General features: G+C 30.5%; 3 protein-coding genes across 3 annotated transcripts; all 3 read right to left on the reverse strand.

Annotated features, from left to right (window-relative positions):
* Positions 1-3,642: 3,642 nt before the first annotated feature.
* Positions 3,643-5,049, reverse strand: LOC136076852 (uncharacterized). Its single transcript, XM_065790458.1, has 2 exons — positions 4,308-5,049; positions 3,643-4,238 (listed from the first exon to the last, which is right to left on the reverse strand). The coding sequence occupies exons 1-2, from the start codon at positions 5,029-5,031 to the stop codon at positions 3,709-3,711; spliced, it is 1,254 nt and encodes a 417-aa protein (XP_065646530.1). The 5' UTR covers positions 5,032-5,049; the 3' UTR covers positions 3,643-3,708.
* On the reverse strand, positions 5,040-6,237 carry LOC136075977 (uncharacterized). Its single transcript, XM_065789431.1, has 2 exons — positions 6,122-6,237; positions 5,040-5,764 (listed from the first exon to the last, which is right to left on the reverse strand). Exon 2 carries the CDS (start codon positions 5,757-5,759, stop codon positions 5,040-5,042), a length of 720 nt encoding a protein of 239 aa, XP_065645503.1. The 5' UTR covers positions 5,760-5,764; positions 6,122-6,237.
* A 14,356-nt stretch (positions 6,238-20,593) lies between these two features.
* On the reverse strand, positions 20,594-25,171 carry LOC136075978 (zinc finger BED domain-containing protein 4-like). The gene is made up of 4 exons (XM_065789432.1): positions 25,147-25,171; positions 24,916-25,050; positions 24,737-24,807; positions 20,594-21,949 (listed from the first exon to the last, which is right to left on the reverse strand). The coding sequence occupies exons 1-4, from the start codon at positions 25,169-25,171 to the stop codon at positions 20,594-20,596; spliced, it is 1,587 nt and encodes a 528-aa protein (XP_065645504.1).
* Positions 25,172-25,264: the final 93 nt, after the last annotated feature.

The raw sequence follows: 25,264 nt of genomic DNA on the forward strand, positions 1-25,264 counted from the left end.
AAGCTAAGGCTAAATCCAAATAAACATCTTGTACTTATGATAATAAATATGATGTGGCATGTATCAATTGTCAGGAACATACTAGTGAAATAACACCAAGCGGCAGAAGTTCAGTACTTTTTCATGAAATCATATTTCCTTCGGGCTGATAAAGCCCAATGGAAACATAATATGTTCAGATCTAAACTAAGTTTTAAATTAGTCATAAGATCTTTAGCTATTTGGGATTTACTGTTTTATTTTTTTAAACACCTTAAAAGAATTTGTCTTATTTGAAATAAAAAATCAGAATAAAAAAAAATATGTAATCCATTTAATGCTCAAATTTTTATCTAAGGAGCAATAGATATTAGTACATTTTTGAAAACTTACTATATTGAGATATTATGTTGGATGCAGCGTTTTTCATACCATACTCAAGGAGAAGAGAGATACATCAAACTTGTAACCGAAGCTTCAGATCAAGTTTGCGGTTTGGCTAATAGAGACGGCTTCATTCGTGCAAGACTTGCATCGCAAAAAATAATGCCTTTATTTAACACAAAAAGACAGTTTGAGACAGATCCAAATGGATCAGATAGTTGAACTTTATTACAGCTAAACTTTAACCATTTTTCAAAAATATTTTCCACATAACTTTAATTGTACATTAAGGACCGCAGAGCTTGTTTGCCAGAAACTCATGAAACAGTGTTTTTTGTTAAAAACTTAGCCCTCTAACTGAAAGCCCAATCGAAACATGATGTGTTCAGATCCAAATGATACAAACTTTGTGACCTGTGTATTGATAAAAAAAGACTTCTAAGTTGTTTACATCTTATGAAATAATTAGTATTTTTAGCTTAGAAAAATGGTGGTACCAGCTAAATTTGTTTAATAAGTGCAATTGTTATCATTAAATGCGTTGTTTTAGAACTTTTTTTTTTAACTAACCTTATTATTTGTTCTAACTAGCCCCTATGATAGGGTTTTTTAAAAAGTTTTTTTATAAAGTTAAAGATATGTAACTTTATTCAAACACTTTTTAAAAAACTCCTATTTAAAAAAAGTTACATACTTGATACTTTTTATAAGTAAATATGTAACTTTATTTATTATCATTAAATATAATATTTCTCCAGTGTCTCTGTTCTTCATTTCCTGTAACTTCTAGTGTACCTTAAGATTCTTTGCTTGGTCCTAAATTGTTTCTTATCGTCATTAGTAATCTTCCTTACAATCTTATATCTAGAGTGGCCATATTTGCTGACAAATTGAATTTATTTTATGTCTTTACAATTGCTTAGAACAGGCAGCATATCTTGAATATGATTTCACTTTTGTATTGGGTTCGGGTTTGGAGTGGCTAGTGATTTTTAATTTAAACAACAAAAACTTTTTTACAAAAAATTATTTTCTACAGACTGTTACAGTACCATTAAGCTGGCTAACAACCTGATTAATGAGTGGTAACTTTCTCGCTGAGTCCTCTTTTTTATGTCATTTGGATTATCATCTATCATTGACCTATTATGAAAACCACATATACAATCAATTGCATAGTTTACATTTGTTAAGGTTGGTTCTCCTTATTTTCCATGCCATTATCTTACTCCTGATTCCATTCTCTACCTCTACAAATCTCTTATTTACCCTTGTATAGTAAACTGTTATCATATTTAGGTTGGTCTTTTTAAGGATATTCTTTTTCTTAACTGTAGTTAGATCTACTTTATCTGCCACGCTTGAGCCTTTCTGTTAACTTCTTTAGATTGCATCTCTTTTTCTCTTTTACAAATACTACCATAATTCCCGCTCAAAAGAGTTATTATCTCTAAGACCATTTGAGCAAAACTCATTTTTACTTGACTCGTCATTTAGCAAGTTGCATTCTTTTACTCCATCTGTCTCTGCATGCTCTTAAACCTTTTATCCATCTCCTTTTTTTTCCTCCACTTGAATGCTTTTGAAATTACTTCCATCTTCATAAATTTCTGAATCATTCTACAATTTTTCAAGTCTTCTGTTAACCGTTTCCTTGTTCTTTAGTTCTATTCTTTGTCTCTAGCTATTACAGGTATTGAAGATCAAGCAATATCATCAAGCCGCATTCAGAATTCAAGTTTTTATTCTATATCTCAAGATTCTGACTCTGATGAAACTGTGATTTGGAATACTGACTCAGAATCAGATGCTGATTATTTCAACATTGCTGAAGGACGCAAGCAAAAATGGAACGAAAAAGATAAAACTGAACAAATGAGATCACCGTTACTATCCTTAGCACAAGCTTGCGATAGAGTAGATGTTTCAAGCAGAGGTGCTGCATTTATAGCGTGTGCTGTGCTGAAAGACATGAACATAATTTCAAAAGGAGACCATTCTAAATTAATTGATAAAAACAAGATTGAAAGAGAAAGAAAAATAGGCTTAAAATGCAACATTTAGACCACGAAAATATTCAAATGTTAGAAGGTATGTATATTAATGGAAGAAAAGATACAACATTAGTTATTGATACAAACATGGAGAAAAATATATGAATAACTGTCAAAGAAGAACATGTAGTATTAGTACAAGAACCAGGTTCAAAGTATCTAGGGCATGCAGAGACTGCATAAAGGCATGGATACGGCATTAAGACAAGTATAAAAAAATTTTAAGCTCAAAACAACATTGATACATCTAAGCTAGTTGCCATGGGTTGTGACGGGAAAAATACTTACTTGATATTTGAAAAGTAATATCTACAGGTTATTGTCCAAATGCTTTGGCTAACCGAAATCCTGGAAAACTTAACCATGCCAGGTGGGTGACCACTGCAAACAGAATATTGAGGTATTATGTTGGATGTTGCAAACCATCACACAGGCTGAGAGAAATAGTTGAGTTTGTTATTAAAGTTTAATGCCAAATTTGGTTCAATATAAGATGTATTCCCTTATGCACGCCAGGTGTTAGACATTTATGGCTAACCATCAATTTATCCAGGTATGCCAGTAGTGAAATAAAAAGTCTCGATCCAGTTATACAAAGGAATGGTTTTTTTGCGCATCCAGAAAACATGCTTCATGCTACAAAATTGGATACTCGCCTAAATGTAAGGAAATTGGCATTACAACAAATAATGAAAGCAAGATCAATGAAACAAAGTCAAAATATGAGGTGTTCACTTTTATAGCTAAACACACTCATTTTAAAACTACATCATTTATGCTATAAATAGAAAGTATATCTTCAACTTGAGACACTTTAAGTTTATTTAACAATTTTGAGTCTAAAGGATATTCATAAAGGTTTGCGCTGCAAAATAATTTTATAACTATATATATACATATATCTAAATCTTCCTTAATGATTTTTTGAGGAATTCCAAATTTGGAAATATTCAAAAGTACTCAGTTATTATTTTGTGTTAATGAAAACATATATGATTGAAGTTTGATAATCTTGTACTGAATGACATTAAACAACTAAGATCATATTATTGAACCATTGCACAGTGGGCCAGGTATATGGGAAGTGGTGGACAAAACCTAATTATTACCCAATTGGTCCACAAACCTATTTAGATATATAAATAATCATTATATATGAAATAATATTTATTTTTAACAAGAATATTTTAATTTTTAATAAAATAAAAGACATTTAATTGGCTTAGGTAGAAAAAAAATATTTTTTTCAATATCAACCTTTTTTAAAAATCAAACAACAAATTGTGTTTAGCTACAAAGAAAAAGAAGAAGGTGGAGCTGATTCCCTCAGCAAAGCCAAAACTTCACTGGGGTATTTTTTTAAACTCTTACCATTTTTTTTATGACACTTTCTTAATGATGTTATGACAGGATCACTAGATACAAGTAGCCTGTTAACTAGGTCACGATTTGTGTCAATTCTGGAAGTCTTTCTACTGAAATCTTCCCTAAACTTTTTAAAATCCTTGTTACAGGCCTCTTGGGCCTCCTCTGACATCAGTCCAATTGGCAAGTACTGTCTAGCAATGATGGCATGGCCATGAACTAAAATTTTGTGTACTGATTGTGCCATGTAATACCAGGAATACTTAGATATGTAAAGTTTAAGAGCAGTAATACAGAACTCTTTAAATTTGACAGTGTCAATTTTAAATCCAGATGATAAAGTGACTAGTATGATGTAAAAATAAAATAAAAGAGTTTCATCTACTTTCAAAATTTTGGCAGTTGATTGATAGTTTGCAAAGGCTCGTCGGGCAGTGTTACCATCATTACTGGTACCTACAAATTGTATATATGTGATAGTTAACCTGATGATTTATATAAAAGTATTTATGTAATTTCACTTACCAGATCCTCCACTTTTTGGGAAATCCACAACTAGTCCCATTTGGTTCATAAATTCTGTCTGTATACGTTTCTTCACTTGCATAACATTTTCTTTATCTTCTATAGCTCTAGACTGCCACTTTTGAGTTTCTAGTTTATATCCAATATGCAATACCATCTCAAAAAACCTAATCCAGGCATGCAGGCTAGAAAGACCATATTTCAATTCTAAATTATTAGAATTGTCCAATTTCAGCACCATTTCTAAGTTATTCATGTTTTTTGGAGACACACCACACACAGAGCAACATTGAGTTGAGTTAGTCACATGAGACAGAATAGTTTGAATTTTGCCATCAATCATGGTCAGTTCAATAATACTTTTGACAACCAGTTCCTTTCCATTAAAAGTAAAATTAAAAACACCACATTTTTTGATTTCAGATTCTAAATATTTTGCTTCTTCTATAACAACTGCTTTGCTTTCATTTTGAAAAGAAAATCTTATTGGACGACAATATGCAGTAGATGATGGCTTTTCATTTCGCCATAATAGTACTTTTTTGTTATTACAGAACCCACTGAGTTCTAGTGGTGCTAAGCAGGTAATGAACAGAGATTCTTCTTTTTTTAAGTTACGATCTCCAGCTTCCTCACTACTAATTTGCTTGTACATGCTTTGCCCAGTAGCCCCATCAAACCCAGCCTTGCAACGCAAAGTCAACCGGGTCAAACCATCTAGCATTGTGCTGATCACAGGAGCTTGCACACTTCACAAAGTCTTTTTACTGTATGTTTTAATAATTCTTGTAGTGGTACATGTGCTGAATAATCATCAAAAAAGATGTTCTCTGGATAGCACTTAGCTTTGGACAATCTTATGTTGTTGTATGAAGGATATATATGGCAGTCACGTTCTTCAGCTCCATTTCTCATAAGTTGGTAGGTTGATTTTGACATGCCACCATCTATAATTAATGCCAGACCTTCATCAGGTGTATACTTTTTAAATTGACTAGAAGGTTCTGATATCTCAGCAACTTGCTTGGCAGCCTCATAATTATACTCATTTCTTAATTTAAGCCTTGCTGAGTGGAGCAACTCATCACTAGAAAAATTATTTATAATATCATTAAGTCTTCTCCTTTTGGTTTTGTCAGAAGCAACTTTAAAGGAACAACTTGGTCTTCCACCAATCTTATGTAATTGACTAGAATTATCAGGCTTAGATATATTATTACTGTATGTAGATTTAAAGTCCTGAGTCAACCAATTTTTATTTTTACTCTCAAACTTTATGTTTCCTCGGTTTGCATCCTTCCATTTCTTTTGATAAACTTTTAAAAATGCAGCACACCCAGTAGAACCCAAATTCATAGAGACTAAAATAGCTTCTACAGACAAAGAAAATGATTTATCACTCGGATTTAGTTGGTCATGCCGTATACGGTTATGGACATCACTTATCTTCATATCAACTACAAAAAAATTAATTTAAAATTATTAGTGCAACCACTATAAACTAATATAACATGAATATGGCCATTATTTTTATTTCAGATATATTTAATTAGGCCAGTACAATAAGCACAACACCTAATAATGACAACAAACCGAAAAATAGGTTTGTCGCGAATAGCATTTTACAACAATATATATTTTTTTAAATGTTTACCAAACCTAAAGGGACAGCTATGAGCAGAATAAAACAGCACCAACAGGCTGTACATATATTGTATTAACTTATTCTAACATTAATATGCTGTTCCAGCAGGTTCTAAACTATATGAGCCACTTTTAACATAATATTTTTATACTATAAACAAGAATCTTACCTTTATATTTCAAAATAAAACTGTGACTTTAATACAAGACCTTGGAATTTGTTATGGTATTTTTTGAAAAGCTATCAAATTAAATTTTAATAATATGTCAATTAATTTCGCATATGTTAAATAAGTTATTTGTTGTTATAGTTATGTTGTTATGGTATATTAAAAAAAAAAAAAAATTAATTCATCATTATATTCAATTGTAAATAATAATTGTACATTTATGATGTACAATTAAACTACAAATAATGTTTTAAACCATACATTATGCTCTTATAAATATAATGTACTAAGTAGTTGGAAGTATTTCGAAATTTTTTTTTGAGGTTTTGTCTACCACCTGGCCCACTGTGCATTGTTAAGCTCATATTTACACATAGGGCAATCATTTTTTTGTATGATTATCTTAAAACAGAAATTTTTTCTAAAACTTGTTTTAAAACTTGTTTAAGTGGTAATGATGGTATTTAGTTTGATGGTTTTCGCATTTGGTTTGATGGTTTTCGTATAAGTTTTTAACACAAGTAATTTTCAATAAGAAAACCGCTTACTTCATCTAATGCACCGAAGCAACGAACAACATCTGGTAAATGAACCAGGCAGTGAATATTGAAAGTAATAAATGGTTCATATAACTTCTGTGAATGCTTTACAAAAATTGTCAACAACTTTTGAGCAAAGTTGCACACATTTTGACAAAGCATACTGCTAACATGACATGAAATGACTACATATCGAAGCAAAAAATGTTTAAACAAAAAAGGATGCAACGTGTATATAAGAACTAATGGACCAGAATACACCAAAAACAAATAAAATTCAGTTACCTTCCAACGATCTAGTTCATGTGAGGGAAAATGGTTTACGCATAAATTCATTTGGTATAGAACTATGTAACAACTTCTAGTGTTTACTTATTTGCATAACTTGTTGTGCAGATAATATAGTTTTTAAAGGACCTTTAGACCAAAGCTGTAAAAACTTTCTCATGACACTTAAACAGACAAGATGAATGTAATCTAACACAAAGTCAGTTACCATACCAATAGATAACAGTGTTAGAGGTGATTTAATGTTGTTTTTATGATGATCATACAACATATTCTTAAATGCTTCATTAGTTCGAAGAGGGTTATTTACTTTTGGAAATATTCTTCTTCTTATATGCTTTCCCAATTGAATGCAACATTCACAGATATAATATCCATTATATAGCTTTGTATTTTTAAAAAATGATCATGCAGGAGCATTGCACACAAAACTATGAATGCGGAATTGATAACGTTTGTCTTTCAGTATTATTCCATTATTTTCTAATCGAGATGATTTGACTACAAATGAGTTGAAAAATTAAATAAGGTTAGAAGGTTTGTTTTATTCAGCATAGAATTTAATTAAAAAAGGTCTACTTGTGTAACTTGGTTGTTTTAATAAACCAAGAATTGGCAAAAGCTGTAAATCAATGCTTTTAAATATAGGCAAACCAATAAAATTGAATTGCATTGACAATCGAGAACAGTCTGATAGATTTACAAAACTTTGTTCATTATTAAACAATTTTTTAAAGCATGATGCAATTCCGAAATGATGATAGATATCACCATTATCATAATTTTTCATAACTCGCGTATCTTGGTGTTGGCAATAAAGTCCTGGTATTAAAGGGCAAAAAATAATGATGTGGTTGAAGTAGTTAAGAGAGAGGTTTTAATGATTTGTGAGAAATTTTTTTTTCAACAGCCCATTGAGCAAGGTCATTATCAAGCAGTCCTTCGTTACCATCACTGTCATTTTTATCAGTATCTAGAATATTGTCAGATTCAGATTTCCATTCCACGCTATTCCTTATTTATATCTGTATGTAAAATATAAGTGAGTTTACTATTGCATTGTTCAACTGATACAGTATTATGCATTAGGCCATCATCTTCTCTTTTGGCACTTGAACTTTGAATTTCTTCGAAGTGTGCTTGAACTTTGGCACGAATACGACGCCTTATGGAAGAATATGACTTTAATTTGATAAAATTAAATAATTCAATTTCAAAAATCTAATAGATTTTTATTTAATAATAAATACAATTACCATTTTATCTAAGGAATACATACAACAACAATTTTAACTACTTTTTATATCATTAAAGTTCAGTTTAAACTAAATGAACATATTACTAGTATACTATAGTATACTAACAATATATTCATTTAGTATAAACTGACCTTTAATTCATTAAATCAAAAACTGATTATAATCAGTCTTTGATTTAATGAATCTAAAGATTTTACTAGTTTATTATTCAATTAACAAATTGATTCATGATTTTATCAAAATAAATTTACCAAGTAATGTAGTAAAGAATTTTGACAATATAGAACTTGCTCCTCGCGAGTCACAACACAAGCGGTTAAATACAGGAAAGTCTCCCTACTTAAATTGGACAACGCTTTGATGCCTTTTTTTAAATTAAAAAAATTATACGTTCGGTTTTTTTATTTAGATCCTACAATAAAAAACCGAACAATATCGGATGAGCGTCAGCTAAATATTTGTTAATCAAAAAATATACTTATTTGGTTGCCAATAAACACTAAGTCAATGTTTAGCCGATATTATAAATCGAGCCGACGTTTAACCGATGTAACGATGACACCTTAACACAGGGTATGAGAAAAACTGCTTCAAAATTTTTGAAGTTCAAGGTTTTATCTTTTATCATTAGATCTTTATAATTGTTTATTAATGTTTTTTTAATTAGTATTATCTAATTAATATTTTTACATTTATATTTTTGGCTTGTGTTTTTTTCTAAGTTTTATTTTGTACTCATGCATATCAAAGTTACGTTTTCAATAAATTTTCGAATTGTATGCAAAGATCTTGATTTTAAACTGCGTTTTTTGTTGGTAAACTTGTGTAGCAACTTCATTAAATATTTTTATGAAGGATGAGTTTTTTACTTGCTTACTTATTATTAACCATGAAATAGCTTGTGGATTTATTCAACATTAAAAAATAATCAACTTATTAAATAGTGAACATTTATTTTGTAAAAGTTACATAACTAGCATCAAGTTGCTAAATAAATAAATAAAACTTATTATTAGGTTATTATTAAATTTAAAAAAAAATTTATTATTGAGTTTTATTATTATTTACAACAGTTTTATTACGGGGTCCATAAATTACATCACGCTATAAGGGAAGAGGGGGGAAGGGGAGTGGTTTTGTGACGACTCATACAAAACTTTCTTCCTTAATGTAACAACTTTGTGACGAGGGAGGGGGTGGGAGGAAGGTAAAAACGGTCAAAAATTGCGTGACGTAATTTATGGACGACCCCTATTGAAAGACTTCAAGAAATGTAAAGGCTGGTATTACTGTGAATAAAAAGTATAAACAGCTACAAAAAAGTATTTCAGGAATTATAATTAGTATATTTAAACCGGATATTTCAATAGAACTGTGACAACATTTTGGTTACGAACCGACGTGTTAACAGAATTTTCTCTTTTTACAGATTTAAATGTTTTCTATTAATAATTATTCATACATATGTTGTAGTATATCTTAAAAAACTGTGTTTCTATAATATACATTTAATAATATTAACTTATGTGTTGCATGTTCAAATACAAAAGCATTTTGTAGTTTGTTTTACAAAGTTGCTTAACTTTTGATACAAGGTATTAGATATTCCTTGCATCAGGTTATAATAACCTGATACAAGATATCAGATTATTATAAACCTTGATGTTTTGGATTTTTCTTTAACCTTGATAAAAAAGATAGCATATATAAAAATATAATACAGTCGTCCCCCGGTTAACGAACCCCCCTGTTAGCGAACTTTCGGTTAACGAACCAAAAGTTTGCCCAAAATCCTCCCCCGGTTAACGAACCGGAACTCGGTTAACGAACCGGAAATTCCGAAAAAATCGAAAATTTGACAAGGATTTTTCATGTTCAATTTTCAATTTTTTCGTAAAATTTTGACAAGCATTTTTCAAGTTCAATTCTCAATTTTTTGGTAAAAATTTGACAAGCAATTTTCTTGTTGAATTTTCATTTTTTGATAAGCAATGTTCATGTTCAATTTTTAGTTTTTTCTAAAACTTTGACAAGCAATTTTCATGCACAATTTCAATTTGTTTCAATTTTTAAAAGTGCATAAATCTCAGGTTTCAATCATTTCACCTTTGCCTATTTTATTTATCAAGTTGGACAATTTTTTGAATTTTTTCCCCCATTATTTCGGCAAAATCCATCAATTAAAAATTTTTTAATGGCGGCCTATGGGAAAACGCGTTTCGGTTAACGAACTTTTCGGATAACGAACTAGTTCGTACTCCGAATTAAGTTCGTTAACCGGGGGACGACTGTAATAATTTATTTTTGCTTGTTTTTATAAGTATTACCTGTAATAAAAGTATTGATAAGATGGTACCTTTCCTAATGTTAGGCTGCTTGTTTATTTTGAATAAATTAAGGTGTAAATCTAAATAGTAGTTCTATTGGTTTAGGGTTGAATTATTATATTGGTTTAAGATGAAGTTAAGTTTAAGGTAAGCTATTTAACCCACAACATATCTTAAACTAGGCTGTTCAACACGCTATGTAAATTGCAGTATGTGTATATTTATGAAATAGATTTTACAAATTGAATGACAATAAAACATGTATGATAGATTGATGGGACAGTTGTAGCTTTATTTTCTTTTTTTTTAGGTATTGGCAGGATCTACTAAACAAATTACCTTCCGGCAACGAGGTTAAAAGAACCTCCAACTACAAACCAATTTAAACTATTTTTGATAGCAGGATGTTTTAAGAAGATTTGCCTTTTATTTTATTTACTAATTAGAATACTTAATTTCATAATTTCTTTAAATTATTTTTGAAGATTGTTTTGTACTGGCTTTTTTTACAAAATAAGTTTAAAAAACAATTTCACATATAGATTTTTAGATTTTAATAAATAATTTTATTAAGGAGTATAATTATAATTTGTTAGTCAATTTTTTGTATTATTTTTTTGCAAATATCAATTTGATATTATGTTACTAATGTGAGAGTTTAATCTCAAGATATATTTAAAAAAATGGCAGGATGTAGGGGAGGCCGGGGCTAGTTTGCTCAGTTTTTACTCTCTGATCTCTGTAGCCCTAACAGGACATTTTTTTTGAAAATTTTAAAGTGTAGTCTCAAAGAGTATGAATTTGGGTAACTTATAAAATTTGCATTCATTTACAAAAAAAAATTCTTGGGGCCTTCCCGGGCCCTCAAAAAAAATAAAAATGATGCCAACTTACCCCACCCCAGGGTAAGTTGGCGCAAACTATAAAAGTGATTTATAATGTAATATTATGTGCAAAATTAATAGAAATTTTTTTACTATTAATTTTGTCAACAAATTTAAGCCAAAATTTAATATTACCTTTAAATGGTACCAAATCTTAGTATAGTATCCCACTTTTTATCTGTGAAAAAAAACCTTTTTTTGTAAAGAGTAAATTTTTTCAATATTGTTAAAAATTTTAAAAAAAAAAAAAATTAATTTTATAAAAATTTATATTTTTTTCCATAGTAAATGCTATGGAAAAAAACTTACCCCGTGAAAATTTTGTCAACTTACCCGAAAGCCTTTTTTTCAATAAACAGTCTGTAGATCCTGAAAAACGGCAACTTTGAAAAAAAGTCTGATCGGATATAGTAAACCAATTGTGACGGGATTTTAACCGATTTTGCATTGATGATCGTGCACCCTATTTTTAAAATAAAATTATTTTGCTTAATTCTAAATTTGATCAACCTACTTCTTTGCGTCTTTTTAAAATCAAATCTTTTACTCTCCCTTATAATCAAAATTTGACAACAAAATTTATATTATTGAAATATTTATTAAACTTTATTATCTATTCTACAAAGTGATATGTGTATGTGTATTTTATTTTATTATGTTGTAATTATAATTACTTTATAACCTAATATTTTGTTTACACTAAGTGTAACTAAAAGTGTAACTTAACCTAATATTTTGTTTACACCAGCATAAGGCTCTGACGATAAGATCTTACTGATCTACTTTCAGATACCTAGGTTTTCAAATGTTAGTAGTATTTGCATACTTTATAATTTGCAGTAACTTTTATCTATTCTCATTGTATTGAAAAAACGAACTAACAAATGTAACCTAAAATGTTTTAAAAAAAAAAAACGCTCAGTGTGATACAAAAATATTCTTTAAAAAAGTGTAATGTTGTGTTTTAAATAATACTTGTACACGTGTGATATGCTGTACTTTTCTTTGTGTTTTTGAATTTGTTCCGCAAAAGTATTTTTTTCTCATTGGACAATTTATAAAAATGCTTCATTATTTGATTTCTTTTTTTATCTGAAAAATAATTACTGCATTTATGACCGCATTTTAATTTACAGCCTTTAACTTTTTTTGCAGAAAGTAGTTGTCCTCTGATATCAACATACTCTTCCACTCCACCCCACTCTTTCCCTCTCTCTCTCTCTCTCTCTTTTGCTTTTCTTACAATTTTTCCCAATTATCTGGTATCCTTTTTAGTTTTTTAGTTTATGTTATACGCTCCGTTGTTGAAATATTATTGTTAGATTTATTTAAACAGTCTTCGTTTTTTACTGTAGATGTGCTATTACTTTGTTCGACAAAAACACAGTTCGTTTATTGATATTTAGAAAGGGCCTCTATTAAAATAAATAAAAAAAAATTTTTATACTGACCAGAATTCAAAGTTTTACATAGCTGATGGATCATATTTTATGATTATTAAAGCTTAATATTTGCCATTTTACTTTAGCTCAAAATTTTTGAAAAATTTTACTCGATCAACCATTTAGCTATAGGTTTTTAAAGTTTAAGGCTTTTAACGCACATATTACTCAAGTTATTTTTGTTCTTGTAAATCCATTTTTTTGCTTTTTTTGCTGACTCGGCAGGAAAAAGGAAAAAAATCATGTTTTTGACAAAAAGCAAAAGTCACTTTTTGTGACAAATAAATGAAAAAGATGTTTTTTATATTCAGTTTGTTAACTACTATCAAAAAAAATTTTTAATTTAAGAAAAAGATCACATTGTAGAAAATAAAATTTATAGAGCAGTTCTACCCTAATATTGTAAGTTCTCTGTCAAACTTATAGTGTAAATTTTATTTATTTTAATAATATTATTTTGTATAACTATATTACTATTTTGATAAAAATTACTTTGGTTTATCCTGCTTAACATGCTTAGTATAATATAAAAAATGTCTTTCTTTGTAACCTACATAAAGCAAACTATTACTCTGTTCAAATTAACTTCTCTCAGATTAAACATACTTGAGCTTCTGTCAGTAAGAGACCTTTTCACAGTACTGATCAATTAGTGCACGCGCATATTTACTTGTACATCACGGTTCCCTATGCGCAGCAGTAGTATTCATATCCCCCCAATAGACTCTGAGATAAGCTATCAGCAGGTTAAAAATAAGTCAGCATTTTTAAACGCTTTTAATTATGTATAAAAGCAAATAAACATGTACTTCGATTCATAACTTCGATTCATAAATCAGCAAGTACATGAACATATACACAAAAATATAAACATATGGTTTCTTTAGGAAATCCTAAAACAGCACCTCTATTCAAATTAAAAATATGAACTTTTTAGTTACTAATTTGATATCATTCAAGCTTATAGCTATCAAATATAAATGTAAGTTGACAAAAATGTAACCTTTTCAAAAAAAATAATATTAGTGGGATCAAAAAAAACTTTAAATGGCGGATTTTAGCCAACTTTGCCTAAATTAGACTTTTTACATACTAAATGTTATTAATGACTGTTATTAATCTATCTTCGTCTGATTTTTAATGAATAAAAGAAAAGTGAACCTAAGCAATCAAATTTAGAACTGTTATGTATTTTCAGGGGGTAAAAACATTTAAAAATGGTGGATTTTTAGTCATTTTTGCACAAGTTAGGCTGTAAAATATTAATAATAACTGTCATTGGGTTGTCTTAATCTAATTTTTCATGAATAAAGGAAAGGTTCAACGACCAAATTTAAAACTGTTTTGTATTTTCAGGGGATCAAAATAATTTAAAATTGTGAATTTTCAGCCAATATTGCATAAATTAGGCCTTTTATGAGCTGTAAAATGTTATTAATGACTGTTATTTGTCTATCATGTTTTGTTTTGTAATGACTTAAAGAAAAGTGAACCTAAACGATTGAATTTAAAACTTTTATGTATTTTGAGTAATTTTTATATCAATAAAAAAAAGTCAATATTATATTAATATGAGTGAGTTTTTATAGACTATATCGAATATGTTTCCGTCATCGAGTGACTCGTCATCAGAAATATCGTCAGATTCATCTTGAATTGTGTTTTCACAACCAACACCTTTGCAATCACCACATGCCAAAACACAAAAAAGTCCATTTCTTTGACACAAACATAGCTTAGATCCACAAGGCCAGTTCGACAAAAATTTGCAGTGAAATCTTATAACGTGAAGAATTTCCTGTGGTCAATGTTTTAAAAAATTACATTTTTGTATATTTGCTCTAAGTATAGAATAAGAGTACCATAAGAAAAAAAAAAGATACTTGGTTGGTCATTATGGGTACTATTTTTTCACTTATTATCTTCCAACCCCATTCAAACGAATTCAAGCTACACTTCATCACCGTTTTCCACTGCCAAACCTGAAGGTATGCTCTTAAACTGTGATACCATACTGCCCTTTTTGTAGGTGGTAGCTTTGATGTTACGATGTTGAGGCAGATGCAGCCATTTGCTTATATGTGTTGAATCTTATCTCTGAAAGTGTGTCATCAGCTTTTCCGTTGTACAGTATGATAAATAACTTGATACCTGCCTTCCCAACTTCCTCTCGCACACTAGACGAGTTTATGAAGCAGTGGAAAAGTTTTTGTCTTTTGCATTACATCCACCAAACGCATGAATGAGAAGCAAGTATGGTATAACTTAACAGCCGGACTTCTACCATTTTTAACTAAGTTTGAACTTATGATAACCTGACCCATTTCCCAACAATTTCGATAAGAGATGCTTTGCTCCACTTTCTCATCTTATTGTCTAAAAAAAATGCTGATGGAACTGGAGTCAATTCGTAGTTGAAGTGACTCTTAATATCGTCACAACGTTCTGCAATCATTATCAATCGCGTGAAGCAGGATAGATGGTGATCTTTTGATTGTTGATACGAACGATACAAAATTCTTCAGATCAGACAGTCGTTTCACTTACTGCTTTTGTTTTATTGAAGCTTCAACTACAGCTACACCATCCAACATTAATTGTAAATTCAACCCAACTTTTTCACATATGTCACAGTTTACTGTTTCATCTGCAATCAAACCAGTAGATAGAGACTGGAGCTCTGACCTTTTTGATTCAAATGGGTTATTTGATTCAAAAAGCTGAAATATTTTATCTAAGTCATCATAGTCTTTTTTACTCCAACTCTTTCCCATTTCTTCATGCTAATCGCTACTGTTGTGTTTGTTGCCGGTCAAATCAGACAAAGCATTGTGAATGCAGTGCGCACTGTGGAAGTAAATCCTTTACCTCTAGTCAGGCTGCCTCAATTTTTCAATGAACGCATCAGTACCTAGTAGAGTAAAGATTACAAACTAAAGTATATATAACTATATAAAATATATATAACTAGTTCCATGAAGCTAATAATATTCTAAAGCCTGACCAATAAGCAGTACTTACCAAATCTATCAATACTTACTTGAGCATAACCAACTATAAATTTTAAATCGAAAAGAAAGAACTTTAACATATGCATGCAAATACCTGTTCAACGACAAGATAAGGCCACAACCCACCCCAAAAGCACTCTGATCTTCAAATTACATAAAAACCATTAGATGCCAACTTTTGATACAACCAAGCTGAGTCTGAGGAAGTTCAAGCATATGTTGTAGGTAAATGTTGCGGATTTTGCGCAGTGGATGTGCCCTGTTCCTGAAAAAAGGTTAGGCATTTGATTCAACGTGATTAAATGAAGATTCCAATCCCTTTTATGCAAAGAACAGATGAATCGAGGTATAATATCAATGTATTCCATATAATTAAGCCATAACTTTGCTGTTTGGGACTTGGAAGCTAATACAGTTTTCAACAATTCAATGATCGAATCAAGCTTTTTAATAGCTGCACAACAAACATCAAAGTAGTTAATCTCTTTTTCTGAAATTTGCATGTAGATTTTTTTAGTTCAATCAATTCTTTAGGTGTTAATTTTTTATTCATCAAATCCGTATTTGCATATTGTTAGAGCTTTAGAGTGAGAGCAGCATTAATAAGCATGTGCCTTCTTGTTGCACTAGCAATCGCTTTGCCGTTGAGCATATGTTTCACACTTTTCTCCCTACAATAGCTCAAATCTTAGTTTAAAGATAATTTTTTTATACAATCTAAGTTTTAAATGTGTGTAAACGAAGATCGGTACTTTACTTCCTTTTCTCGTCACTTTGTCTTTTAAAAGAAGTCTACTGGGTCTAAGCAATTTTATATTTTCGATTGGGTTATCTCTCCTAGGTATGGTAGATGCGATAAAACCCATCCCATGGAATGTCCCAAGCCCGTCTAATGTGCAAACATTATGATCAAGATTGTCCGGTATAAAATAGGTAAACATATCCTCAGAACTAAATTGTTTTAACTCTTGATCTACTGGTTTTGACAGTGAGGCCTGTTTAAATTTTGTAACCTCGCTGTACGATATTCCAAACCTTAATTTAAACAAATCGTCATTTAACCACCAAGAACAGCATAGATTATCTACTTCAACTGCAAGTGCAAACAGAATTGGCGGAATTTTTATAAGAGCAAAAACTTTAACAATACATTGCCCAAAACTTTCTTTTTGAATTCTTGAGTTTGTGAACTCTCCAAGAAGTAAACTTAAACATTCATGAGTTCAATCACCTTTTATTTCATCACTTATTGGGTAGTACTCAGTGCTGTACACCTTTACTCGGATTTCGGCTCTTATCAAATTAGCTGCCGACTTTATAATTCAGGTTTTTTCACATACGATATCTTTTTCTATCACTTTGAACCTTTTGTTTATAATAAAATTTACAAAATCTTTAAAACATGTTGCAAGCACCTTTTGAATTATCCACAAATAATATATGAGATCCAAATTTATCTTTTAACAACCACTTTAAGTAACGTTTATCATACACTTCTTCACACTCGGCCCTAAGTTTTTTTAATTTATTACGAAACTGGCTGAGCGTTTTAATTTCTGCAGTTGCTTTGAGCCATTCACATGCTTGGTTAAATGTATATATCATATTCTCATTTTGCTGCCTTCCTGTTTTAGTGGATTTTGCTAATTCTTTTTTTGTTTGGAAATTTAAACTACAGCTCTGATGATATCTAGCTTCCGCAGCAACAAGGTCAATGCAACTTAGTAATTGAGCTTCAATCTGAGATGCCGATGAGTCATTTGCATTTTCCTCCTGATTTAACGTGCAAATGCAAAGCAGTCTTTGTTTAATATCTAATGTTGATACAATATGCCAATCTTTTCGATTTAGGTTTTTAAATGCTGGATACACTGTTTAGCACAACAAAAACAGTTTATCTTCAAAGCAAAGGCGTCAATATATTTTCGAGTGTTTTTTTCTTGAAGGTTCTTGAACAGCAATACGCCGTTTTTTTTAAAAAAATTTTCTAAAGCTATCGTGTACAAACACTATAGTTTTACTCGATTTCGATAAACATAACTCTCTGTATAACGAATCTTCATTTCGTACTTTGCTGAGTTGTCTTTCGGTCACTTGAATAAAATTCTCTTTTGTTGGTTCTTTACAAATAGCGCACTCCATAATTTATTTTATATAAGCAAAACTAAAAACAAAAGAATATAGTAAATTGTGAAAATAATAAACCACAGTTTATTTTAAATTCTCATATGAAAGCAAATAAACTCACCAATGATAAAATGCATTAACTTCTGAAGAAAAAAAGAAATCAAAATTTGCATTATTTGGGCAAAATTAGCCAAATACCCACCATTTTTAAATATTTTTACCCCCTGAAAATATTTATTAACTTAGGTTCACATTTCTTTTATTCATCAAAAATGAGAACAAGATAGACAAGCAACATTAATAACGTTTTACAGCATGAAAAAAATTTTGGGGTAAAAATACACCATTTTTAATTATTTTTACCCCCTGAAAACAGACAGATAATAGTCATTAATAACATTTTACAACCTATAAAAGGCCTAATTTAGGCAAATTTGGCTAAAAATCCGCCATTTAGAATTTTTTTAGTTTATATACTTGAAATTTCATGCTATATTTTTCTATACAATGTTATATCCGAAGATATTGTTGGCTTAGCTTAGGAACATCCACAAATAGTCATTAAGACTAAATAGCGTCCAGACTCCAAAATAGCGTCCGTTATTGAGCAACATTTTTGCGCACAGTAGTACTACTCAAGGGCTGAGTCCACTCAAAGTTAAAACAGTCCGGGTTTTAACTTTTCGTTTTACACTCTAACCAACTGAGCTATCCAGCCTCGACCCCACTGATATTATTTTTTCTAAAAAGGTTGCATTTTTGTTAACTTACATTTATATTTGATAGCAATAAACTTAATTCAAATTATTAACTGAGATCAAATTAGTAACTGAAAAGTTCATATTTTTAATTTGAATAGAGGTGCTGTTTTAGGATTTCCTTTGGAAACCATATGTTTTTAAAATTTATTGTATTAGGTACCTCATTTTGACATCAGATTGTGAAAAACGCTCAAGGAGTATGTCGGTGAGGTTTTGAATTTGAACAATTGAAGGGTAGTAGAGACTTTTATGCTAAAAACTGCTTCTGCACTACTTAGTTTCCATTTGTTCAATTTCAAGGTCTCTATTTGCTTATAACTTTACAAACAAGATTTAAAAACTGACGTAATATTCTTGACTGAAATTGGTTTGTTACCAGAGATTTACCGAGTTCTCTTAAAAACAATCTTCTGTGATGCGTCTTCTGTTTATTCCATGCAGGATTTAAATGCATCCAAATTACGTAAGCATTTGCGGCGGAAATGTCTAGGATGTTGTAAAAGATTACAATAGGTCATCTGAATTATAAAACATAGACGAAAAACAATAGATTTCATAAACTTTCATAGAGTATTGCTATATTTATAATTACTAGGGATGTACCGAAGCTGATACTTGGCCGAAGCCGAAGCTTTGGCCGAAGCTACTTTGCCGAAGCCGAAGCTTCGGCAAAAGTCATGTGTACTTTAAAGCACAATACACTTCACCACCACGATTTGAATAATCAAACTGTTTTTGAAATCATATATCAATGTTTTAGGCTTGTATGCTTTGGCCCACAAGCCCATTTTAGGAAAATTATAAAACAAAAGCACAATTATAAAAAATTAAAACAATTTTAGCGAGTGAAATTTAAATTCCTTACTTTATATCTAGAAGGTATAGACTACAAATCACTCTGCAGTCTGCAATAAATGACTTAGACAGTTACTGATTCTTAAGATAATCTAGGGTCAATACTTTGAAAGAGTTCACAAAAATGTAAACATATGTAAAAATAGTTATTATTTTAATTTGAACATAAAATTTGGTATTTGTGTTAAACTTTGTTAAAAAAGATGAATCAGTCGAACTACGAAGTCTATTATTTACTTAATAATAATTTATTCAATGAAAGTAGGCATATTATAGTTTAAAAACGCAATCAGTTCTCCATGCTCTGGTAATAGTCTGTTTCTTTTTGCTTCAAATATGTTTCCAGTTGTTTCTAAAGGCGTTTACTTTTTACGGATGAAGGAGGCGCACACAAAACTTTCTTTAAAAACTTTGACAAATCCAACTTGTAAGTATCTTTATCAGAGCAACTATTACGGTATGCATCCCACCACTTATAAGGGCATTCATTCTTTGGCAGTATTGGAAGGCTAAAGTAGAAGTTGACTTCATCGGTGCTGATACATAAAATATAAGTGATAATGTTAGGTTTATATTTTACAAGTATTAATCTTTAAACAACTAAACAAATTAAAAGAGGACTCTTATCCGTCTTTTGAACTATAAAGAATAAAGAATGGAGATAAAAAAAATTGCTTATTGGTAAATTATAAATAATTTTGGGCATAGGCAATCAAAAATATTTCATAGAATTAAAAGAAGTAACATGAAATATAGAAATTGAAATATAATTCCATTTAATTTATATATTTAATGTATAAGCAACACGTAAATCATAAATAGATTCTTTTTTCTTACCATTTTTCTTTGACTGTTTGAGTTTTTCCCATTGAACTATTGCTTCTTTTTCTTTTTCCCCGTCCGTCAGAACTTTCTGAATTTTGTAGGGCATACTCATTTGCACCGAATTGGTGGAAGAAGCTATATATGTCCATGCTCATTAGTTTGTTTTTTTTAATGGAGAACCATGGTCATCAAAATCTGAGTCGGACTCATGAAGTTTAGATTCTGAAAATGAATTTAATGATCCTTCTGAGTCTGATCCACTACCTCTTGCTACACTGAAGTCAATTTCTTTTGCTTGTTGTAAATGAGACTCAGAACAAAATTGGGAGAACTCTAGATAGAGTATTTCTTTAAACCTATTATTATTCGTTTCTTCAACAAACTTTAACTTGAAACGAGAACCAAGCATCATTGCAACTTTCAAATCAACATTATCCTTGTATTTTTGAAAACGACAGTTAAAATCTTTCTTAAGTTCATAAACAACAGTTTTGATTTCAGTTGCCGTGTCACAAGCATAGTCAAGAAACTTTTCCATTGCATAGATAAATGGTATAATCTCTGATGTACATGCAGTTTCTTTACTCATTTCTTTTGTAGCACTTTCGAAGTGTTTTAATATGCATACAAGCATTTTAGCAAGTTGCCATTGATTTTCCGTAGGATTCTTTGCATTTGTTTGAGTTCTGGTAATGCAATACAATGTAATAGCTTTTTTCTGCTCAATGAATCTCTCAAGCATATAGTATGTTGAATTCCATCTTGTGGACACATCTTGAAATATTTTGTGCTCTGGCAATTTTAATTGACTTTGAATTTCCTTTAGTTTAGTCACAGCACTGGATGAGTGATGGAAATGTCCTGCTAATGCTCGAAAAACAGCAATTGCATCACTTGTTGTTTCTTGTTCTCTAAAGATCTTTTTCTGAACACAAAGTTGTAAAGTATGTATCAGACATGGCAGATGCTTATCGCCCATATTTGACTCTTTAATGGCAGCCATTACATTGGCTGCATTATCAGTTAAAACTGCATGAATCTTTTCATGGGAAATTTCCCATGTTTGTAGCGCTTCATTTATGAATTTGCTTATATTGTGCCCTGTGTGCGACTCAGGGAAATGTGTAACTTGTAAGATGATATGGTTAACTATAAATTCGTGGGTCACAAACCTAGCTGTTAAACTGTAATACGATTGAATTGTGTGCTGACAGGTCCAATCATCACAAGTTAAACTTAAAAAATCTGCTTGATCCAGCTCATATTTTACTTTGGCTTTTATGGTTTCATACATCAGCGGAATGACTTTCGCGGAGAAATACTTTCGACTAGGTATTGTATATTTTGGAGCTAAATTCTTTAAAAGTCTGGTAAAACCTTTATCTTCAACAATGCTGTATGGTTGCAAGTCCAAACATATCATTTCTCCAATAAGTTTGGTAATAACTTGAGCCTTTGGATTGTCAAGTTGCCACAATTCTTTTTTTTGCAAAATTTCCCGCAGAGAGACCTGAAACAAATTCAACGAATAAAAATTATTATTTAGTAACTAACAATGACCAGTGACGGATCTAAGTGATAGAAGTATGTATTATTCCCCCCTCATTTTGACAAGACTTGCCCCCATCCCGTCACAACATCTTGAATTCTGAATAGTAAATGAATTTAGTTACAGTTATCTGAGTTACCTGTTTGGATGCTCTTTGAAAAGAAAGTATTGAGTTATTAGACACATGCGAGCATCCCTGCGTTTCATATGTGGCTGTGCTGGTAATGATTTGCACTGATTCAACAGAGCTTGTTTTATCATAGCATATTGTTTGAGTAGTGCAAAATTGTTTTACAGACTTTTTGATTTGGATCTGGTGAAGATTCGTGGTTAACAGTCTTCGTCTGAGAAAGCATCATGCTATGTATATTGTAATGCATTTTTTTCAGATAGTTTTGTAAATTTGTTGTTGACATGTTGTGTGCGTCTTTACTTCCTCTAGACAAAATCATCTTGCAAAGTATGCAGATTGCTTTGCCAACATCCTCATCACTTACTTTGAAATAATTCTATAAGGGATTTTTCGTCGCGATGAGGTAGCCATAATGCGCTAATGGATAACTAAAAGTTATAATAGCAATTCTGAAAATTGAAATATGAATTTTAATCAGTTTCTTACCTTTAATAATATTTACTGAAATAAACAATATTCATATTCAAATTAAAAAATAATTTGAAATAGTAAATAGCCAATTAACCTATATTTGTAAGGAAGGTATATTTACTTTTCATGATCCAGCGTAAAAAATCAAACGCAATTGATTTAAATTTCAATTGAGTTTTTCTGCGTATTATTTTTTAACATAATCGTTGTAAAACAAACTTTCATTTGCACGAAAAAATTTTAAATAAAAGTTATTTCGTGCTTTAAAATTAACTTATTTGTATAGTTTTTTTAAAAATTTTAAGAATCTCTCAACTTTCGTGCGCTATGTTTTTTATGACATAAAATCCGGAGGTTTTAGTAACAGCTAAGTAATTTCAAATGCTAGGTTTTTTTCCAAATTTAATTTTAAATTTTAAATTAATATTTAAAAATATATAATTTAATATAACTCGGTTTTTAGAAATTATTAACTAAATGTTAGAAAAAGTTAATTTAAATTATTTTTCAATATTTTACGACTACCTAATGCATTAATAGTTTTTATTACTAAGGTCGAGTGATCATAACTTTATTTGATTTAAATTAGCAACAAATTTTAGCTGAAAAAAATAGTAGGGTTATTAAATTTAATGAAATAAAGTTTACTATAACGTAACAGTTTAAATCATTTTTTATTTAGTAATATAAAAATCAAAATCAAAAATCTATGTGTTTCAACTAAAGTAACTTTTTTTTCTTACTGTTCTCGTTCCGTTTTTTGCCACCCTAAACAACTTGTCGCCCTTGTGTTGCGCACAACTTTGCCATAACCCAAGACCCGGAGCTGGTTTCATTTTTATCATATTTGGTTTGTCACAGTATACTGTGACATACCAAAAAATATTTTTACGTAATTAAAGATTCTAGGCTATAGCTTAGAAACTTAAAAAATTTCGTCGAAGCCAATGATTCGGCAAAAAAAACCCTAGCTTCGGCCGCAGCCGAAGCTTCGGCGTGCAGAGACCGAAGCTTCGGTCCATCCCTAATTATTAATTACATGTCCAAAATAGTCCAAAATATTCTATATTATAGTCTAAAATTATCTGTAGTTTTTTTTTCAGGACAGTTCCATTACTCTGCATCACGATGATTACTACTCAGCAGAATGACTGACTTTCTTTTCTTTGGGACATATGAAGCTAAAGTTAATTGTTCTTGATGACCAATTACTAAGGAGTAGATTTCTCGAGTTCAAGCTGGTAAAAATTCTCTAGGAATTACTTTTTTTTATTGCACATTGTTCCAACTAGACTTAATTTTTTATCCAAAAGTTCTTATGTAAATGCTACTGATGTAAAAAAGTTGACCATTGTCACATTTTTTCCAGATCGTTATATAACTTTAACTAAATCATGAACTACTCGTTGCTCTTGATTTCTTTCTGGGCTCGTCCCAGGAACACAACCAGTATAAATTTGTGCAATCAAGACGTAGTTGGTACAAGAATCACACAATGAACATAGCTTTAACCCATATTTAGCTGGTTTGGATTTTAAATATTGTTTAAAGGAACAACATCCACGTAATGGAATCAGCTGGTCATCAACAGTAACAGTTTCAAACGATCTAAAACTATTTGAAAGTATTTGAAAATGTCAAAAGCCTCACGAGTAGGTGCAAATTTATCAATGCTGCGTCTTAATAATCAAGTTGCTTTGGCTTCAAATCTCAAAACTCTTGAAATGGTATGAAAACGCTTACGACTCATTACAGAACAAAAAATCTGCCGGCCATCACTAATGTCTCGTAGCTCCTCTGTAGCTTCAACTGATGATAGATTACAACACTAATTAGAACACTTGCAAAAAATAAACGGATTAGAACACTTGCGAAAAATAAGCGTCCAAGAAACCCATTTAGTTCATGTTCAGATATTGTTTTCCACTTTTCTTTAAAAATAATTTCACCTTTTATTTAGAACTTTATTGAAGATTTTAGGTGTTGAAAAAAAGTTGTATAGCAGCATTCATCGAATCTGTCATACATATTGCATATGGTGTTAATCCTGGCTTTAATTTCATGAAATTTTGTGCAAAAAACTTTTTAGAATTGTTTAGTCTTTGTTTTTGCCATATTTTATTACTTTTTGGGCACTCAAAAACATTTGTTGTATTGTAAACTTCCACTTTAATTTCAACTTTTTCATTAATTTTACCAGGACTTATTTCCTCAGCTATATCATTATTTTTATTTTCTCTTCCTAACACTTATTTTGCTTAACTTATTCTCCTATTTGTGCCATAAATGCCGCTAGTGCCTCTAACTCCACCACGGGTTTTACATCTAGCTCCTAATACTGGTGTTGATTTATTCTCTACTTTTAAAATTGCAGGAGTATCGACTTGAAAATCAACATTGTCTGATGACTCAGTATTTTCACAGCTGTCTGTTGTTACATCAACAACGTCTTCTTCCTCTTATTAGATGTTAACTCATATTTACTTGATGGATCTCTATCAAGCGATGCAAACAATAGTTCCTGAGCTCCTGAGTTCAGCAGTGTATTTAATACTAACTCTTTTTTTATTTTCAGTCATAAGTTCTTATATTTGTTTTGAAATCTAAATTTATTTAATTTATCTAAATGTATCGAGGAAAAAGATTGAGTAAGTTGCAAATAAAAAAAATAA

The sequence above is a fragment of the Hydra vulgaris genome, chromosome 02, assembly GCF_038396675.1.
Source record: "Hydra vulgaris chromosome 02, alternate assembly HydraT2T_AEP".
Lineage (NCBI taxonomy): Eukaryota > Metazoa > Cnidaria > Hydrozoa > Anthoathecata > Hydridae > Hydra > Hydra vulgaris.

Coding starts and splice junctions, on each gene's coding strand:
- LOC136075977 (XM_065789431.1), bottom strand. CDS start 5,759: ATGAAGATAAGTGATGTCCATAACCGTATACGGCATGACCAACTAAAT.
- LOC136076852 (XM_065790458.1), bottom strand. CDS start 5,031: ATGCTAGATGGTTTGACCCGGTTGACTTTGCGTTGCAAGGCTGGGTTT. Junction 4,239..4,307: donor CCCAAAAAGTGGAGGATCTG/GTAAGTGAAATT, acceptor TACAATTTGTAG/GTACCAGTAATGATGGTAAC.
- LOC136075978 (XM_065789432.1), bottom strand. CDS start 25,171: ATGACTGAAAATAAAAAAAGAGTTA. Junction 25,051..25,146: donor TGAAAATAAAAAAAGAGTTA/GTATTAAATACA, acceptor ACATCTAATAAG/AGGAAGAAGACGTTGTTGAT. Junction 24,808..24,915: donor ACCAGTATTAGGAGCTAGAT/GTAAAACCCGTG, acceptor ATAATGATATAG/CTGAGGAAATAAGTCCTGGT.